Source organism: Tachyglossus aculeatus, chromosome 16, assembly GCF_015852505.1.
Source record: "Tachyglossus aculeatus isolate mTacAcu1 chromosome 16, mTacAcu1.pri, whole genome shotgun sequence".
NCBI lineage: Eukaryota > Metazoa > Chordata > Mammalia > Monotremata > Tachyglossidae > Tachyglossus > Tachyglossus aculeatus.
Window position 1 is genome coordinate 4794402 of NC_052081.1, and position 16981 is coordinate 4811382.

The 16981-nt window shown below is 56.4% G+C and overlaps 1 protein-coding gene across 1 annotated transcript in view; it reads left to right on the forward strand.

Moving 5' to 3' along the window:
- The window catches only part of MPZL1 (myelin protein zero like 1), a 33730-nt gene extending 24951 nt beyond the window's left edge, over positions 1 to 8779 (forward strand). The window contains exons 4-6 of the mRNA XM_038758183.1: positions 296 to 440; positions 2994 to 3099; positions 8470 to 8779. Of these exons, the coding sequence (XP_038614111.1) occupies positions 296 to 440; positions 2994 to 3099; positions 8470 to 8571 (353 nt within the window). The 3' untranslated portion in view covers positions 8572 to 8779. The remainder of the gene's footprint in view (positions 1 to 295; positions 441 to 2993; positions 3100 to 8469) is intronic.
- Positions 8780 to 16981: the final 8202 nt, after the last annotated feature.

Genomic DNA, 16981 nt, shown 5'->3' on the forward strand with positions numbered 1-16981 from the left:
TTGGGGCCAGGCTTCAGGGAGAGCCCAGACCACAAAGCTGCCATTTTGGATCCCTCTGTCCCCCGACTGGAAACCTGCAGGTTGGGTCCGAAGCCCGTGGGGAGCTGTGAGGGCCGTGGCAACTCTGACCCCGAATCTAGACGGGGGATGCGGAACTGGAGGTCCCCGCCCCCCAGGCTTCCCGGGGAAGGGGAGACCCTGGGCGGCGGGGGCGGCCCAGCCCACCGCCTCCCCTCCCCGGTCTCACGGGGCCGCACGTCTGAAAGGTGCGTCCTGCTCTGTCCCCGCCCTCCAGAGAACCTGCCCGAGAAGCAGAAGAACTTCCCCATCTGGGAGGTGGTGGGCATAGTGACCGCCGTGGTCCTGGGCTTCACGCTGCTCATCGTGATCATCCTGGCCGTCTGCTCCCGCAAGAGGAACAATAAGAGAGATTACACCGGGTAAGAGCCAGGGCCGAAGCGTTCGGACCCAGGAGGGTGGCGGATAACCCCCCGGGGCTTCCGGATTGGGACGTGGCGGCATTGCCCTCGGGATTCCAGAGTGGTCTATTTGTTCGCCCCCCCTTGCCCCCCAGACTGAAATCCCACCATTGGCCTCGGAACTAGTCCTGCTATGCAGCCGTCTGAACTCTCAGCCCAGAGGTGCCTCTGGCTCTCCGGCAATAGCGCGGTTAAATTCTCGTGGGACTTGGGAACGCCGATGGGCCTAAGTCTTGCCGTTTGAGTACCACGAGTTTGGTAGCCTCGGGTCTGCCCCCCTTGGAGTGCTCTCCCCTAACCGGACGCTCTCTCCACTCATCCGACGCCCACCCCCCCTCCCCTTACAGACTGGGGGGAGTTGAACTGCCGATTCTGTGCCTGGGAGATGCCAAGGAGTAGCACGAAAATGGAAGAGAGTAGGATTTCCTCTTTCTGGCTTCTACGGCCTGGGGTGTTTCTTAAGCGCCTTCAACACCCCCAGACCCGAGCTTGAGAGTTAGTGTCTAACGGAAGGATCTCTTCTCCCCTCCCCCCTTCCCATCCTTGTTTCCCCTCCCTCCACACTCCAGCTGAAGCACTAGTGAATGTGGTTGCTCTTTAGAACCCACCCGGTAAGGCCGGTGACCGCGTGTGCCCGCGAGAGTTTGGCGTGGCGAGAGTGACTCTCTTTCCATTAACCGCATGGGTCTGGCACTAATCTCTGCAGGGGGATGGCGGCCAGGTGGGCCCGGGAAGCCCATGCCGAGCTCCTCAGGGCGGGGCGGGCACGGCGGAAGGCCCGGCGCCACCACGGGGGCCGGGGGACGTCGCCTCGGCTGGGGGCGGCCCTCTTGGGTCTCGCCGCGGGGTGGGAGGGCGGGAGGCGAGTTCCCGGCCCCCGGAACCCAACCCTGCATGGCACGGGGGCTGGGGGCGTCTCTGCTGACTTCTGCTCTTTCTCCCCACCGGCCCCACCGGCCCTTCCGCCGTAGCGCGTCGAGATCACATCCCGCCCTGTCCTCCACGTCTTACAGAGCCGCTGAGTAGCCCGGCGGAATGAGGCCGTTACGGGCTCGGGTCTCTTCTACCACTCCCACTAGACTCCATGGTAACTAATCACTGCGGCGCTGGCAGTCCCATGTGTCTCAACCCATCTCCCCCGCCCCCCCTTCCACGCACCCGCTCGCTACTAACCAGCTAGCTCTGAGCTCACCCAACGCAACTGTGGTTTGTGCCCAATTCGCTGCTTTTCAAGGGGCCGGGGCGCCCCAGAGAGCGCACTCGAGGAGACTGGCTTGGATTTGGCCGGGGGCAGCTCCCGAGGAGTGCTGACGACTCATTGGAAGGGACTCGGCGGCGTTCAGAGCCCCGTCGATTGTGGTGTTGCCTTATTTTCACTCCCTGGCCCGTTCTCCTTTGGGAGAAGGTTGGGATCTTCCAGAGGGCATTTTCTGGGGTGAGGGAGACGAGGGGAAATGTGCGCTCCCTTAAATATGATTCCTTGACACTCCTGGGTTGGCCTGTGAGCACCTAAAAGTCTCAGTTACTGAGGAGGAGACCCCTCTATCAGTGAGGCACAGTAACCTCGCCGTCCTCCATTCCCTTTTTCCTGACCTCTGCGAAGCATCGTCCGGCTTTTAAAAGTCAGCGTATGTCCCCCCGCAAACCACTGCGCTCAGGACCTCCGGCGGCTTAGCTTCTGGGGTGGAGCTTTGTGGGTTTTTTTTCCCGTTTTTCATTTGTTTTTTTTTTCCTGAAGTCATTGTCATCGTTCATGGTTTCCTGTTTCCTGTGTGTTGGCCCTGGTACCGGGTGGGAGCGTGGGGGTCGGGCCGCCGGGGTAAAGCAAGATCGAGAAGGGCTGCGGAAAAGAGGACGAGGTGGGCGGGGAAGAAAACGAGATTCTCGGACGTCGCTTCTGAGGCGGGTAGGATGCCTCAGCTGGTCATGGCGGTGGCCCGTCACCGCCGGGCTCCTCGGATGGTTTTAGAGGCCCTGCCCCCTCAATCCGGGAACCGGCAGAGAGGTTTGCGGAAGGCAGGCGCGGGCCGTCGTGGCAGAAAGCCGGAGATTCACCGGGCCCGGCTGAGGCAGGGAAATGGGCCGGGCCTTCTGGGCTCAGGAATCGGAGGGTGTGGGCCAGGTAGAAGGGGCCTGAAGGGTAGGGACTGTCTCTGTATGTTGCCAACTTGTACTTCCCAAGCGCTTAGTACAGTGCTCTGCACACAGTAAGCGCTCAGTAAATACGATTGATTGATTTGAGAGAGAGTGAGAGAGAGAGAGAGAGAGAGAGTGTGTGAGAGTGCGGGCACATGCCTGAGGGCTTTGGGGTGTGTGTTTGTATGGGGTTGTGTGCGTCTGTTTGTGTGTGACTACTGGTCTCACTGTCTGTGATTCCATTGTCCAACTGTTTTTGTTTCACGCACTGTCTGCTGCTTCACTGTGCCATCACTTGTACTTTTTTGTTTCCATTTATTTTAATTTTGGGGCCATCCTCTGAACACACTGTCCACCACACTCTTCCCACCTCGCCAGCTGCAGCACCTCAGAGAGCTTGATGTCACCGGTTAAGCAGGCTCCGCGGAAATCTCCCTCCGACACAGAGGGGCTAGTAAACAGCCTGCCTGCTGGATCGCACCAGGTAACAGGTCTTCGCTTGCAGCTTCGCGCTTGACGCCGTTCTTTCGAGACCCCCCGCCCCGTCCCCCGGCGAGGAGGAGGAGGAGACGGAGCCGCGGGCTGGGCCTCGGGGGGTGCGGCGGCCGAGACGTGGGATTGGGGGGCGCGTTTCGGAGCAAGAGGAGCGGGAAGAACCGACTGGCAGCGGGCGCGTTTCCCAGAATCCCCGTTCACGGTCCGGGAATTCTCGCAGCCCAGCTGGAATCCTGAGGGTTGGCTCGTGCCGGTGGCAGAGGGACCTTTTTCTTTTTTTAAGATCCGCCTCTCCTCGGAGAACGATTTGGAAAATTCCGAATCGCTCTCCAGATGTGCCTGGTCAACTTGCTTGCTGAGTCAATCGTATTTGAGCGCTTGCTGTGTGCAGAGCACTGTACCGAGCTCTCAGGAGAGGGTAGTAGAACAGTAGGACGGACACATTCCCTGCCCACAACAAGCTGCCTGTCTAGAGGGGAAGACGGACATTAATGGAAATCGATGACAGATATGGATGTAAGAGACGTGGAGTCTGGAAGGGTGATGAATAAAGGGAGCAAGTCAGGGTGATGCAGAAGGGAGTGGGAGAGGAGGAAAGGGGGAGTTAGGGAAGGCCTCTTAGAGGAGATGGGCATTCAGTAAGTAGGTTGTTAAAATACCCACTGTGGTGCGGGGGTGGAGCACAATTGGGTATTAAAGACACTCTGAGTTGCCTGAAGGAAATGAACAAGCTGAAAGAGAGAGAAGTCAGAGGAAGATAGGAAATCTGAAGCGGTCTGGGAAGTGGAGAAGAAAGCATCTTGAGCCCTCTGGTAGATGAACTCACTCACACGTGCCCGTCTTTGGGAAGCGATTCCAACTGTTAGGGCATTTGGGGCCTGGGAGAAAAATCTTCCCTAAAAGGCTCACTGGAGCTCTGCCTGAAATCTCGGGAATGTTGGCGGGGGTTCCTAATAGGAAATGTACAGACTTTCCCGTTTATAAAATGGGTCGAAGAGCCCTCTGTAGCCCCTCCTCCGGTACTGGGAGGCCTGCTAATGGAACACTTTGGGGGCCGCAGAGGAAAGGTGAGATGGCATCGTTCCCTTCGTTTCCTTCCGCTGGGTTTACATCTGAGGACCCACCGGGTGTGGAGGGGGTGGAAAAATCCAGGCCAACGCCCCTGCCCCCCAGGGGCATCAAACCCCATCGAGCGTGAAATGGAGAGAGTGGGATCGAGAGCCAGAGCATTTGAATTGCCGCGATTTGGGCGTGAGCGGTAATAATAATTATAATTGTGGTGTTTGGGAAGCGCTTACTGTGTGCCAAGCACTGTACCAAGTTCTGAGGTAGATACAAGATAGTCAGGTCCCCCCCGGGGGCTCACGGTCTAAGTAGGAGGGAAACCAGTGACCGTTCAGGCGGAGGCTGAAGGAGGCCGGAGAAATCTCGGTCCGAGGGCTTGCCCGGGGAATGCGGCCAAGCCCGTGGAGCTGGGGGCTGTTGTCCCCGCAGCCGCCCGAGACTCGCTGAGGTTTGGCAGCGAGCGGGTCCGGGCCTCGTGAGGAGGAGCTGCCTCCTGCCAACTCCGGGAAAATGAAAAGGCTGGAATTGCATGAGACGGCCCAGCTCCGCTTTAAGACAGGTCGTTATCTTTCGGAAAACTTTTCCGCGAGGGGGGGATGGAACCAGAGTTTCCTTCTTCGCCCAAGGTATGAAATGCTTCCTTTAACATCAGCCCCTCTAAACCGGGTCATCCGAAGCAGGCTTGGCTCTCCAGATTGACCCTAGAAGATCAATGCTGTGGTGTTGAATGACACCCACCCCCCCCTCCACCAGCACAAACACACTTAAGGCAGGCAGGAATGAAGTCTATGGTAACGGGAAGTCCCCAGTGGCAGTCCACCTGTCTGATCGTCCCCAAGTCTGGACTCGTAAGGCAGTGGATGGCTCTGTGCCCAGATTGAATATTTACTGTAGTTTGTGGATCGACTGACAGGAAGCCTCCAGCACTCCAAATGGCTTTTGTCTCACACTAAGAAGAAGCAACATAGCCTTGTGGTTAGAGCACAGGCCTGGGGGTTAGAAGGACCTGGGTTCTCATCCCGGCTCCGCCACTTGTCTGCTGGGTTACTTTGGACAAGTCACTTCACTTCTCTGGGCCCTCAGTTCCCTCATCTGTAAAAATGGGGATTAAGACTGGGGGCCCCATGTGGAACAGGGACTGTGTCCAATCCGATGTGCTTGTATCAGAACAGTGCCTGGCACTTAACAAATACTATTATTATTATTATCATTATCATTATTCTCTTGTATCTACCCCATGGATGAGGTAGATACAAGGTAATCAGGTTGGGCGTCATCCCTGTCCCACATGGGGCTCAAGGCCTCAGTCCCCATTTTACAGATGAGGCACAGAAAAGCAAAGGCTGTGTATGCCCAGGGTCATACACAGCAGACAAGTGGTGGAGCCGGGATTAGAACCCAGGTCCTCTGACCCCCAGACTTATGCTCTTTCCGTTAGGCCACGCTGCTTCAGAAAGTTCAACCTGGCTGGAGGGAATAATAATAATAATGATGGCATGTATTAAGCGCTTAATATGTGCAAAGCACTGCTCTAAGCGCTGGGGAGGTTACAAGGAGATCAGGTTGTCCCACGGGGGGGGGCGCTCAGTCTTAATCCCCATTTTACAGATGAGGGAACTGAGGCACAGAGAAGTTAAGTGACTTGCCCAGAGTCACACAGCTGGCAATTGGCAGAACTGGGATTCGAACCCTTGACCTCTGACTCCAAAGCCTGGGGGTCTTTCCACTGAGCAGGCAGGCTCGGGATCAGAGAGGCCCTGCAAGGGACGAGTTATCTGTGCTCACAGCGAGGAAGGCAGCCTAGTCACAGGCTGATTTTTCCAGTCTCCCTCCCATGTGAATGAGCTCTCACCGCCCGTAACGTCTCTTCCAAAAGCCAAAGACAACTGCAGGCGATAGCCCCAAGTGCCACAATATCACACAATATCACACTGACTCCATGGGTCCTCTTCATCCCAAGAAGCCTGAGGGCCTTTATGGAAAGTTATCTTCTCGGGGTGGGGGTGGTCTCGGGGGCCACTGCAGAGGTGTGTAAACTGAGGCAGAGCGCGATGTGAAATGCCCAAGGCCGCTGAGGTGTTAGGGGCAGTTAGAACCCAGGACTCCTCAGTCCTTCTCAGTTGCTCTTAGGATCTTAGTTGCTCCGTGTGTCCTAGGATCTGGACCCGAACTAGGGCACGGCTAAAGCCAGCACCGTCCCCAAAGGTTCATAAAATGCATCAGTTGGAAAATATGAAGGAGCTCCGTTTGGGTTGGAATAGCTCCCGTCAGTGGATCTGTAGTACTGAGGGTTGATGACAGAAGGCTGAAGGGGAGACCAGCGCCGCTAGTGAAGGGGGAGACGGGGAGGGGGCCTAGGGGCTCTCTTGAACAGTCGTCTGAAGTTATCGTCGGGTCTCAAAACGGCCCGGCTGACGGTCGGGTCCCAGCTCCGTGGTCATCATCATCAATCGTATTTATTGAGCGCTTACTGTGTGCAGAGCACTGTACTAAGCGTGGTGGCCGAGAGCGCGGCGGGAGTCTCGAGCAGAGCCTAGGCCCGGGTCAGGGTCCGTAAGCCCGCCGAGGACAGACCAGGTCGGCTCCTCTCCACCTTCTCCGTAAACGTCTGCAGATTCGCTCGGCAGGGCCGAGAAGCCGCCGTTCTGTAAGCCCGGAGCTGCAGGATTCAAGGGGCGGGACGCCGCTCGGAATAACAACTGTGGGATTTGTTAAGCGGGCGGGCGGGCCCCCTCTCCCCGGGCTGCGGGTGGGCACAGCCTGGAACCCCAAGCCAAGGGCAGGATGTAATCATTCATTCATTCATTCAGTCGTATTTATTGAGCGCTTACTGTGTGCAGAGCACTGGACTAAGCGCTTGGGAAGTACAAGTGGTATTTGTTAAGCGCTGACTATATGGAAGCAGTGTGGCTCAGTGGAAAGAGCCCGGGCTTGGGACTCAGAGGTCATGGGTTCTAATCCCGGCTCTGCCGCTTGTCAGCTGTCTGACTTTGGGTAAGTCACTTCTCTGGGCCTCAGTGACCTCTCTCCCCCTCTCCATCCCCCCATCTTACCTCCCTTCCCCACAGCACCTGTATATATGTATATATGTTTGTACAGATTCATTACTCTATTTATTTTACTTGTACATATCTATTCTATTTATTTTATTTTGTTAGTATGTTTGGTTTTATTCTCTGTCTCCCCCTTTTAGACTGTGAGCCCACTGTTGGGTAGGGACTGTCTCTATATGTTGCCAGTTTGTACTTCCCAAGCGCTTAGTACAGTGCTCTGCACACAGTAAGCGCTCAATAAATACGATTGATTGATTGATTAAGTGCTCACCATGTGGAAGACACTGTTCTAAGCCCTAGGGCAGATACAAGATCATCGGGTCCCACGTGGGGCTCACAGCCTATGGAGGAGGGAGAACAGGGATTGAATCCCCATTTTGCAGGTGAGGGAACTGAGGCCCGGAGAAGTGAAGTGACTTGCCCACGGTCACACAGCAAGTGAGCGGTAGAACTGGGATTAGAACCCAGGTCCTCTAACTCCCGGGCCTGTGCTCTTTCCCCTAGGCCACGCTGCTTCTCTAAATGCTGTTTGCGTCGTAGGCGTGGTAGAGTTAGTAGCTGTGGTAGTAATGGGCTTTTTGTGAAGCCCATACTGACTTGTGCTGGGAATAAAGAATAATAAATGGTCCATCCTCTCTTGGATATTCCCACCCGCCAAGCGTTTGAGGTGTAGGTGCCAACTTGGCATTCCGGGTGCAGGGGTGGCCCTGGGAGGGGCTGGGCTTCAAACAGGTAGCAGGCAAGGAGACCCCCATTCTGGGTCTCTCCGAATGCGAGCGACGTGGGCAGCCCCGATCTCGCAGCCGTGACGGGGTGCCTCCAGCCTCGGCCCGAACGGTCCTTCCTTCGTGCTCCGGTGGGTCCCCGGGGGCCTCCCGGCTGACTCTAGCCACCCTCCTGTAGCAATCCCGGTTTGAGAATGGGCAGCCCGTATTGGTCCGGTGGGAGCGGCGCCGGGAACGTTTCATCGACAGGGTCCGTTGCAGCAGGCCGACGGTGGCGACGGGGAGCCCCGAGGGTTTTGCGGGGGTCAGGGGAAGTAAGGGACCGAGGCCGATAGGGACCATCTTGTCGATAAAGCTTTGAGAGCACGATCCCGGCCACTCCCACCAGGTTGGCGGAAACCACCGGGCCTCCCGGGCCCCATCAGAGAGACGCTCCTCTTGGCCTCCCGAGGCGGGCCGCCTTCCCCGGCCCTCGGCCCTCCCGCCCCTCTAACCGGCATCTCCTTCCACCCCCAGGGCCCAGTCATATACGCGCAGCTAGACCACTCCGGAGGCCAGCACAGCAACAAGATCAACAAGTCAGAGTCGGTGGTGTACGCCGACATCCGGAAAAATTGAGAGAGCCTCCCTCCCCCGACCCCCTCCCCCACCGGACCCCCCGAGCCCAGGTTCCGGCCGAAATCATTCGAAGAAAAGGGGACCCGGAAAACCACCCCGCGGCCTCAGAGACAGAAGCCGGGACCCGGCACGGGGAAGCTCCCCGTGGGCCAGAGGGGGATCTATCTGTGTGTATGAATTGTATTTATAAATGTTCTATTTAACCGAAGCGCCGTTTAGAGGCCGTGGCTGCATGTTGAGTGGTGAGCATTCCGGTTGTAAATTGTCTGGTCCGTGTGCGTCGGTCAGGCCGGTCGCGTGGCTCTTCCGGCCGGGGCGCGGGTGGGTCCGTCTTCCCGGAGGGGCCGGGCGGATCGCGAGCTCCCCGGACAGACGTGGCCCTTGTCTTCTCGAGGGCTCAAGCGGCTTTGGCGGCGGAGAAGGCCGGTGTTGGGTCAGGTCCTCCCGCGACGGAGACAAACCCCGGCCCGTTTCCTCGGAAGGCCGGAGCCCCGTCCGTCCCGGCCGCCCCTCGGCAGACACCGGGGTTTTTTTCCTGAGCACTTCAGGCTCCCGTTGGGGCTGTTCAGAGGCTGGAATGGGGGCGGTGGGCACAGAGAGGGCGAGAAGGTCAAGCCAGGGGGCCACAGGAGGCATGACGGTACCTGGAGAGCTTAGGCCTCGTGCCACATCTTGGGAGCGTGGGCTCTGAGACGCCTGACCTGCCCTCTGGGCCCCCTCCTCTCAGCCAGTCCCCTGCCTCACCTGGCAAGCATCCTGGTATTGACAGGAAGCGGCCCCTGGGAGCAGGAATGTCGATTCCCTGGCCTCGGGGTCCCTCCCGTCGGCCTGACTCCTGTCCAGGTCCACGAGGGACTTGGAGGGGATCACCGTGGGGATCACCCTGGCTTTCGGAGGGCAGAGACGTGCCCCACTCAGAGCCCCGAGCCTCGCGGGCCCTGGCAGGGCGCCCGGCCGGGCAGGACCCCGGGCCCTCCCGGGATCTTTTTTTTTTTTTTTTTTTTCCCATGTCCGTTGTACTCTGGAGAATATTTTAATACATCTTTTTCCACCGCAGCTTTGTGCCTTGTGGTTATTTTGCAGCCGAGAGAGAGGACCCGGGCGGGCCGGGCCCAGCCGACTCTTCTCCCCGTGGCCGCCTCTCCTCCGGCGAGGTGTGGTGCGGGCGGGAGCCGCGACCCGGCTGCCCCACTCAGACCTGTGGGCGGTGGCATCGAGGCCGGCCCTCCTCCAGCGCTTGGTAGCCCTGTGGCTCCCAGACGGGCTCCTCACCCGCAGCGCGTGGCCCCGCTGCCTCCTCCCTTCCGTCCCACCCTCTCCTGACACACGCTCCAGCCCCCTCTCCCCTCCAAACACAGCCCCGGGCCCAACCAGCTCTCAGGGGGCTTCGGGCAAGGAGCGGGGCCGCAGTGAGGGACCAGCCAAGACCCAATCCTCAGCCCTCCCAAACCTTCCCGTTGCTTCCCATCATTCATCCACGGCCGGCCGGGGCAGAACGACCTGACCCTGGGGTCTGAGGGTGGGGACAGCGGGAGACCGGAATCGAGGCCACCTGCGGGGCGGGGGGGACGGGGGGAACCTGGCAGAAGAAACGAGACCTCTCCGTTAGGAGGAGGAGGAGGAGGAAGCCCCGGGGACCCGCCGCTTCCAACATCCTGTTTCCTCTCAACACAGGAAACACGGAACTTACTATTGTGTCTCCTCGGCAGCGGCGGCTGATGGGTTGAGCACAGGCCGCGACCTGGGACCGCAAGTCGGGGCTTATCAATCAATCAATCAATCGTATTTATTGAGCGCTTACTATGTGCAGAGCACTGTACTAAGCGCTTGGGAAGTACAAATTGGCAACACATAGAGACAGTCCCTACCCAACAGTGGGCTCACAGTCTAAAAGGGGGAGAACAGTCTAAAAGGGGGAGATATGATGGGGGAGATATCTTATAGATATGATGAAGCAGTTGGGGGCGGGCCGAGCCTCAGTTTCCCCAAATCGCCACCCTCAGCACTGTCCCCGCCGGCGGGCTTAACTTGTTAATATGCTTTGTTTTGTTGTATGTCTCCCCCTTCTAGACTGTAAGCCTGTTGTTGGGTAGGGACCGCCTCTATATGTTGGACTTCCCAAGCGCTTAGTACGGGCTCTGCACACAGTAAGCGCTCAATAAATATGACTGAATGAACGCGGAGGGGGTTGGGTCCCCGGGGACGAGGTGGGAGCCGGGGAGTTGTGGCTTCAGCGTTTGGGATTGGGGTTTTGGTCCTGGGAAGCCGGTCCCTCTTCAGGAATGGGAGAGGGTGAACTCTAAATTCTCATCAATGTGGACCTAAATTGCCTCATTTTGGCCGGGGTGATTGTCGATGGCATTTTTTCACTTTGTGCTGTGTGCAGGGTTCTACATTGTGTGTTTGGGAAAGTACAACAGCACAAGACCCTGTTGAGAGGGAGCTGATCCTCTAAGTGCAGGGGTGTGTGTGGCGGGGTGGAGGTTGACAAGAATATTTACGAATAGATTAACCAGAGACAGTGGTTAATGGCTGATAGAGACACGTGGAGAAAGGGGTGGTAGTAGAAGTAATGGTATTACGCCATTTAGAAGCATTTTTGCCTAATAGAAAGAGCCCAGGCCTGGGATTCAGAGCACCTGGGGTCTAATCCCAGCTCCAACTTCTCTGGGCCTCAGTTTCCTGATCTGGAAAATTGGGATTCAGTATCTGTTCTCCTTCTGCCTTGGAGTGTGAGCCCCATGCAGAAGGGGACTGTGTCAGACCTGATGCTCTTGTATAATGATGGCATTTATTAAGCGCTTACTATGCGCAAAGCACTGTTCTAAGCACTGGGGAGGTTACAAGGTGATCAGGTTGGCCCACGGGGGGCTCACAGTCTTCATCCCCATTTTCCAGATGAGGGAACTGAGGCACAGAGAAGTTTAGTGACTTGCCCAAAGTCGCCCAGCTGACAATTGGCGGAGCTGGGATTTGAACCCGTGACCTCTGACTCCAAAACCCGGGCTCTTTCCACTGAGCCACGCTGCTTCCCCTCAAAGAGGCAAGAGGCCGCAAATAATAATAATAATTTTGGTATTTGTTAAGCGCTTACTATGTGCAAAGCACTGTTGTAAGCGCTGGGGAGGATACAAGGTGATTAGGTTGTCCCATGTGGGGCTCACAATCTTAATCCCCATTTTACAGATGAGGTAACTGAGGCACAGAGAAGTTAAGTGACTTGCCCAAAGTCACACAGCTGACAAGCGGCAGAGCTGGGATTTGAACCCATGACCTTTGACTCCAAAGCCCGGGCTCTTTCCACTGAGTCACACTGTCTGGCCCTTGTATTTCCCCTTGTATCTACCCCAGGTCTAATCGCAAGAGCCCGGCCTTGGGAGTCGGTTCTAATCCCGGCTCTGCCACTCGTCTGCTGTGTGACCTTGGGTAAGTCACTTCACTCCTCTGCCTCAGTGACCTCATCTGTAAAGTGGGGATTAAGGCTGTGAGCCCCATGTGGGACAGGGATTGTGTCCAACCCGATTGCCTTGTATCTACCCCAGCGCTTACAACAGTGCTTCACACACAGTAAGTGCTTAACAATACAGAAGCAGCGTGGCTCAGTGGAAAGAGCCCGGGCTTTGGAGTCAGAGGTCATGGGTTCAAATCCCGGCTCCACCAACTGTCAGCTGGGTGACTTTGGGCAAGTCACTTCACTTCTCTGTGCCTCAGTTCCCTCATCTGTAAAATGGGGATGAAGACTGTGAGCCCCCTGTGGGACAACCTGATCACCTTGTAACCTCCCCAGCGCTTAGAACAGTGCTTTGCACATAGTAAGCGCTTAATAAATGCCATTTAAAAAAAATACTGTAATTATTATTAGCAGTGCTTGGCACAGAGTAAAAACTTATCAAGTACCACTGTTATTAGTAGTAGTTGTAATATTAATCGCTTTCCACCTATACCAGTGGGAGGGGAAGAACAGAGAAGAGGTACAAGTCGAGAATCTGTTTTTCCCAGAACTAGTTCGGAGGGGAAGGAAGTTAAGCTTGACCGGCCAGTGTGTGGATGAGGGGTCAGTCTCCTTCCTGGAGCTCACCCTTTTCCCATTATTCAGGTCACGTAATACAATACTGAGGTCATACGACGCTCAGGTGTTGTAATGAGGTGGTGATTTCATCCGCCGTGGTGGTGGGTGTCATGGGCTGCCCACCTCCCAGGGACTTCCTGAACTGGCCGTCCCCACAGCTGGTGGAAGGGCTTCAGCCCCGGACGTGGGTCCCCCACCCGGGCCTGAGCCGTTTGGTTGTGTTTTCTGCCTCCCGTGGGGCTGGAGCTGGGACTTCATAATAATAATAATAATGGCATTTGTTAAGTGCTTACTATGTGCAAAGCACTGTTCTAAGCGCTGGGGAGGTTACAAGGTGATGGGGTTGTCCCCCGGGGGGCTCACAGTTTTAAGCCCCGTCTTCCAGATGAGGGAACTGAGGCACAGAGAAGTGAAGTGACTTGCGCAAAGTCACCCAGCTGACCGGGATTTGAACCCATGACCTCTGGACTCCAAAGCCCTTGATCTTTTCCACTGAGCCACGTTGCTTCTGTACTACTAAGAAAAATGGGCAGCCTCATAATCCCAGGGATAGTACCACTACTACTACTAAGAATAATAATAACGGTACTTTTTAAAGTGTGTACTATGTGCCCAGCGATAATAATAATTAAGCACTTACTATGTGCCCAGCACCGTCCTAAACACTATAGAGTGTACATATTTGTACATATTTATTACTCTATTTATTTTACTTGTACATATCTATTTATTTTATTTTGTTAATATGTTTGGTTTTGTTCTCTGTCCCCCCCCTTCTAGACTGTGAGCCCACTGTTGGGTAGGGATCGTCTCTAGATGTTGCCAGCTTGGACTTCCCAAGCGCTTAGTCCAGTGCTCTGCACACAGTAAGCGCTCAGTAAATACGATTGATTGATAGAGTGGATACAAGTCAATGGGATCGGACACGGTCTCTGTCCTCCTCAGGGCTCCCAGCCTTAATCCCCGTTTTCCAGATGAGGGAACCGAGGCCCAGAGAAGTGAAGTGGCCGTGGTATTTCATCATCAATCGTATTTATTGAGCGCTTACTATGTGCAGAGCACTGTACTAAGCGCTTGGGAAGTACTCAACAGTGGGCTCACAGTCTAAAAATTTTTGTTGAGTGCTTACTATGTGCCAGGCAGTGTACTAAGCGCTGGGGTAGATACAAGATAATCGGGTTGGACGCAGTCCCTGTCCCACGTAGGGCTCACAGTCTTCGTCCCCCTTTTCCAGATGAGGTGACCGAAGCCCAGAGTATTGAAGTGACTTGCCCAAAGTCACACAGCAGACAAATAGTGTAGCTGGGATTAGAAGCCAGGTCCTGATGACCCTCTCCGTTAGTCCGCACCGCTTCTCCCGACTCCTGCCGCTCTGGTCCCAGGGCAGGGTTGGCTCCAAAAGTCCCCAGGATTCGGGGCCGGCACGGGTCGGTGGCTTGGACCCTCAGTGGCCAAACTGGGTGGCCCGGCAGAGGCCGTTTGGGTTACCGGTCGCTCCCACCCTTGGCGTCCTGCCTCGGTTTCGCTGGCCCGGGGCCAGAGCGGGTCCTGGGGGGCTGATGGTTTGGGCCGGGGGCTGGCCACCTCGTCATCGTCGTGGCCGGTCCTGCTGTGGGAATGAGCTCACGGCAGGCTGAAGGCAGATGGGCCGGACCCCTTTGCGGCCTCTTGCCATCTGGCCCGCCGGCCCTCTTATCCCCTCCCCCGGCCAGGGGCAGCCTCCCACCCTTCCACTGTAAGAGGAGGGAGAGGTAGGCTGGGGATGGGACGGGAGCCCACCTTCTGCGGGAGACAGCTGCCGCCCATCTGCGTCCGCCCAAGGCGCCGCGGCCCCCCAGGAAACCGGGCCCCGGGAGGGGGCAGATGCCCCGACCATCCGCGGTCACGCCAAGGGGGAAGAAGGCTAAAAGGCGGTCTTCCGTCCATCTGGAGGGCCGGGCAGGGCTGGCAGATGGGGGGTCCGCTCTGGTCAGGCGGACCCAGGCCGCCGGGCCTGGTGGGTGGGGCAGCGGCGGCCCGTGTTGCCCTCGGTTGGCAGGAGGAGGCCTGGCCGGTGCTCGCTCCAGTGGGGTCTGGGAGCGGGGGGAGCTCAGCTGGCTGGCCTGTACCCCAAAGTGGGACCCCACCCCGCCTGCAGCAACCTCAGTCAGAGGCCTGGGGCCCTGTCTCCCAAGTCGCGTGGTGAGGCGGAGCTCGGGCTTCCCGGGCACGGGAGCCCGACGGATCCGGCCTGGGCCCCGCCGGTGGAAGGAATCCCTCCCCTAACCCAGGGGGCTCCTTGGCGGGCCCCCTCTGAAACGCTGCAGCAGTGGCCCTCTGCTCTGAAGGCAACCCCACCCTCCCAACTTCTCTTTTTCCTCCTCTCCCGGTTCCGACCCTTGGAATCCTTCTTCCCCTTGATTTTCCTCAATGGCCGGGCCATCCTTTCTCTCTTCCTCCCGCCCCCACAGCCTCTCATCCATCCCCTCTTCACTTCCCTGGGCCTCGGGGCCTGGGCTAGAATTGGTCTCGGACATCCCCGCCGCAGTCGGGCCCTGCACCCCTTCTTAAGAGGGCAGGTCGGGGTGGGGTGGTAGGACCTCCAACTGCTCCTTAAAACAGTTTTAAAACAACCCAGAGGACAGAGGAGAAATGTCTCTCGGGGTGTCCCCAGCGGCTTCTGACCCGATAATAAATAATAGCGGTTGTGGTATTTGTCAAGCGCTTACTATGTGCCAGGCACGGTACTAAGTGCTGGGGTCGATTCGAGCCAGTTGAGTTGGACACGGTCCCTGTCCTGTGTGGGGCTCACAGTCTCGATCCCCATTTGGAGCTCGGGCTTTGGAGTCAGAGGTCATGGGTTCAAATTCCGGCTCCACCAATTGTCAGCTGTGTGACTTCGGGCAAGTCCAACTTGCGCTTCTCAAGCGCTTAGTACGGGGCTCTGCACACAGTAAGTGCTCAATAAATACGATTGAATAAGTGAATGAAAGTCACTTCAATCAATCAATCAATCGTAATGAGCGCTTACTGTGTGCAGAGCACTGTACTAAGCGCTTGGGAAGTACAAGTTGGCAACTTCACTTCTCTGGGCCTCAGTTACCGCATCTGTAAAATGGGGATTAAGACTATGAGCCACCCCCATGGGACAACCTGATCACCTTGTAACCTCCCCAGCGCTTAGTACAGTGCTTTGCACATAGTAAGCGCTTAATAAATGCCATTATTATTATTTGGCAGCTGAGGTAACTGAGGAACAGAGAAGCGTCTTAAAACTGGGTTGTCAGTTTAGGGGGACCGGGGACCCCCCCACCCCGTGCTCAGCAGTCCCTCCTGGTACCCACTTCCAGCGCTAGAGATGGGTCCCCTCTGCTGGCATCTGTGTCCTCCCTCCAGCCCCCTGCCCTTTTGCTCCCAAGGGGTATTTGATAATAATAATTATGGTGTTCGTTAAGCGCTGATTATGTGCCAGGCCCTGTACTAAGCGCTGGGATGGATATTTGTGGCGTTCTCAGTGTATCTCGTGACTTTGGGTTACGGGGGCGCTGCAAACTGGCACCCCTTGGCACAGGCCCCTGCCTCATCCTGCCCCCTGACCTGGCCTTGTTAAAACCCACCTCCATGGCTCAGTGGAAAGAGCACAGGCTTTGGAGTCAGAGGTCATGGGTTCGAATCCCGGCTCTGCCAGATGTCAGCTGTGTGACTTTGGGCAAGTCACTTCACTTCTCTGGGCCTCAGTTACCTCATCTGTAAAATGGGGATTAAGACTGTGAGCCCCACGTGGGACAACCTGATCACCTTGTAACCTCCCCAGCGCTTAGAACAGTGCTTTGCACATAGTAAGCGCTTAATAAATGCCATCGTTATTATTATTATTATCCCTGCCCTGGGGAGAGCGGGCATGCCCACCACTGCCGCCCCCTGCTGGCGGGATGCTGCCACTGCAGCAGCCAGAGATGAGATAATAGTGATAATAATAATAATAATAATAACTTTTGTTAAGCGCTTACTATGTGCCAAGCACTATTCTAAGCGCTGGGGGGAAACAAGGTAATCAGGTTGTCCCACGTAGGGCTCACAGTCTTCATCCCCATTTTCCAGATGAAGTAACTGAGGCCCAGAGAAGTTAAGTGCTTAGAACAGTACTTTGCACATAATGATAATAATAATAATAATGGTATTTGCTAAGTGCTTACTAGGTGCAAGGCACTGTTCTAAGCACTGGGGAGGTTACAAGGTGATCAGGTTGTCCCACGAGGGACTCACAGTCTTCATCCCCCTTTTACAGATGAGGGAACTGAGGCTCAGAGAAGTGAAGTGGCTTGCCCAAAGTCACATAGTAAGCGCTTAATAAATGCCATC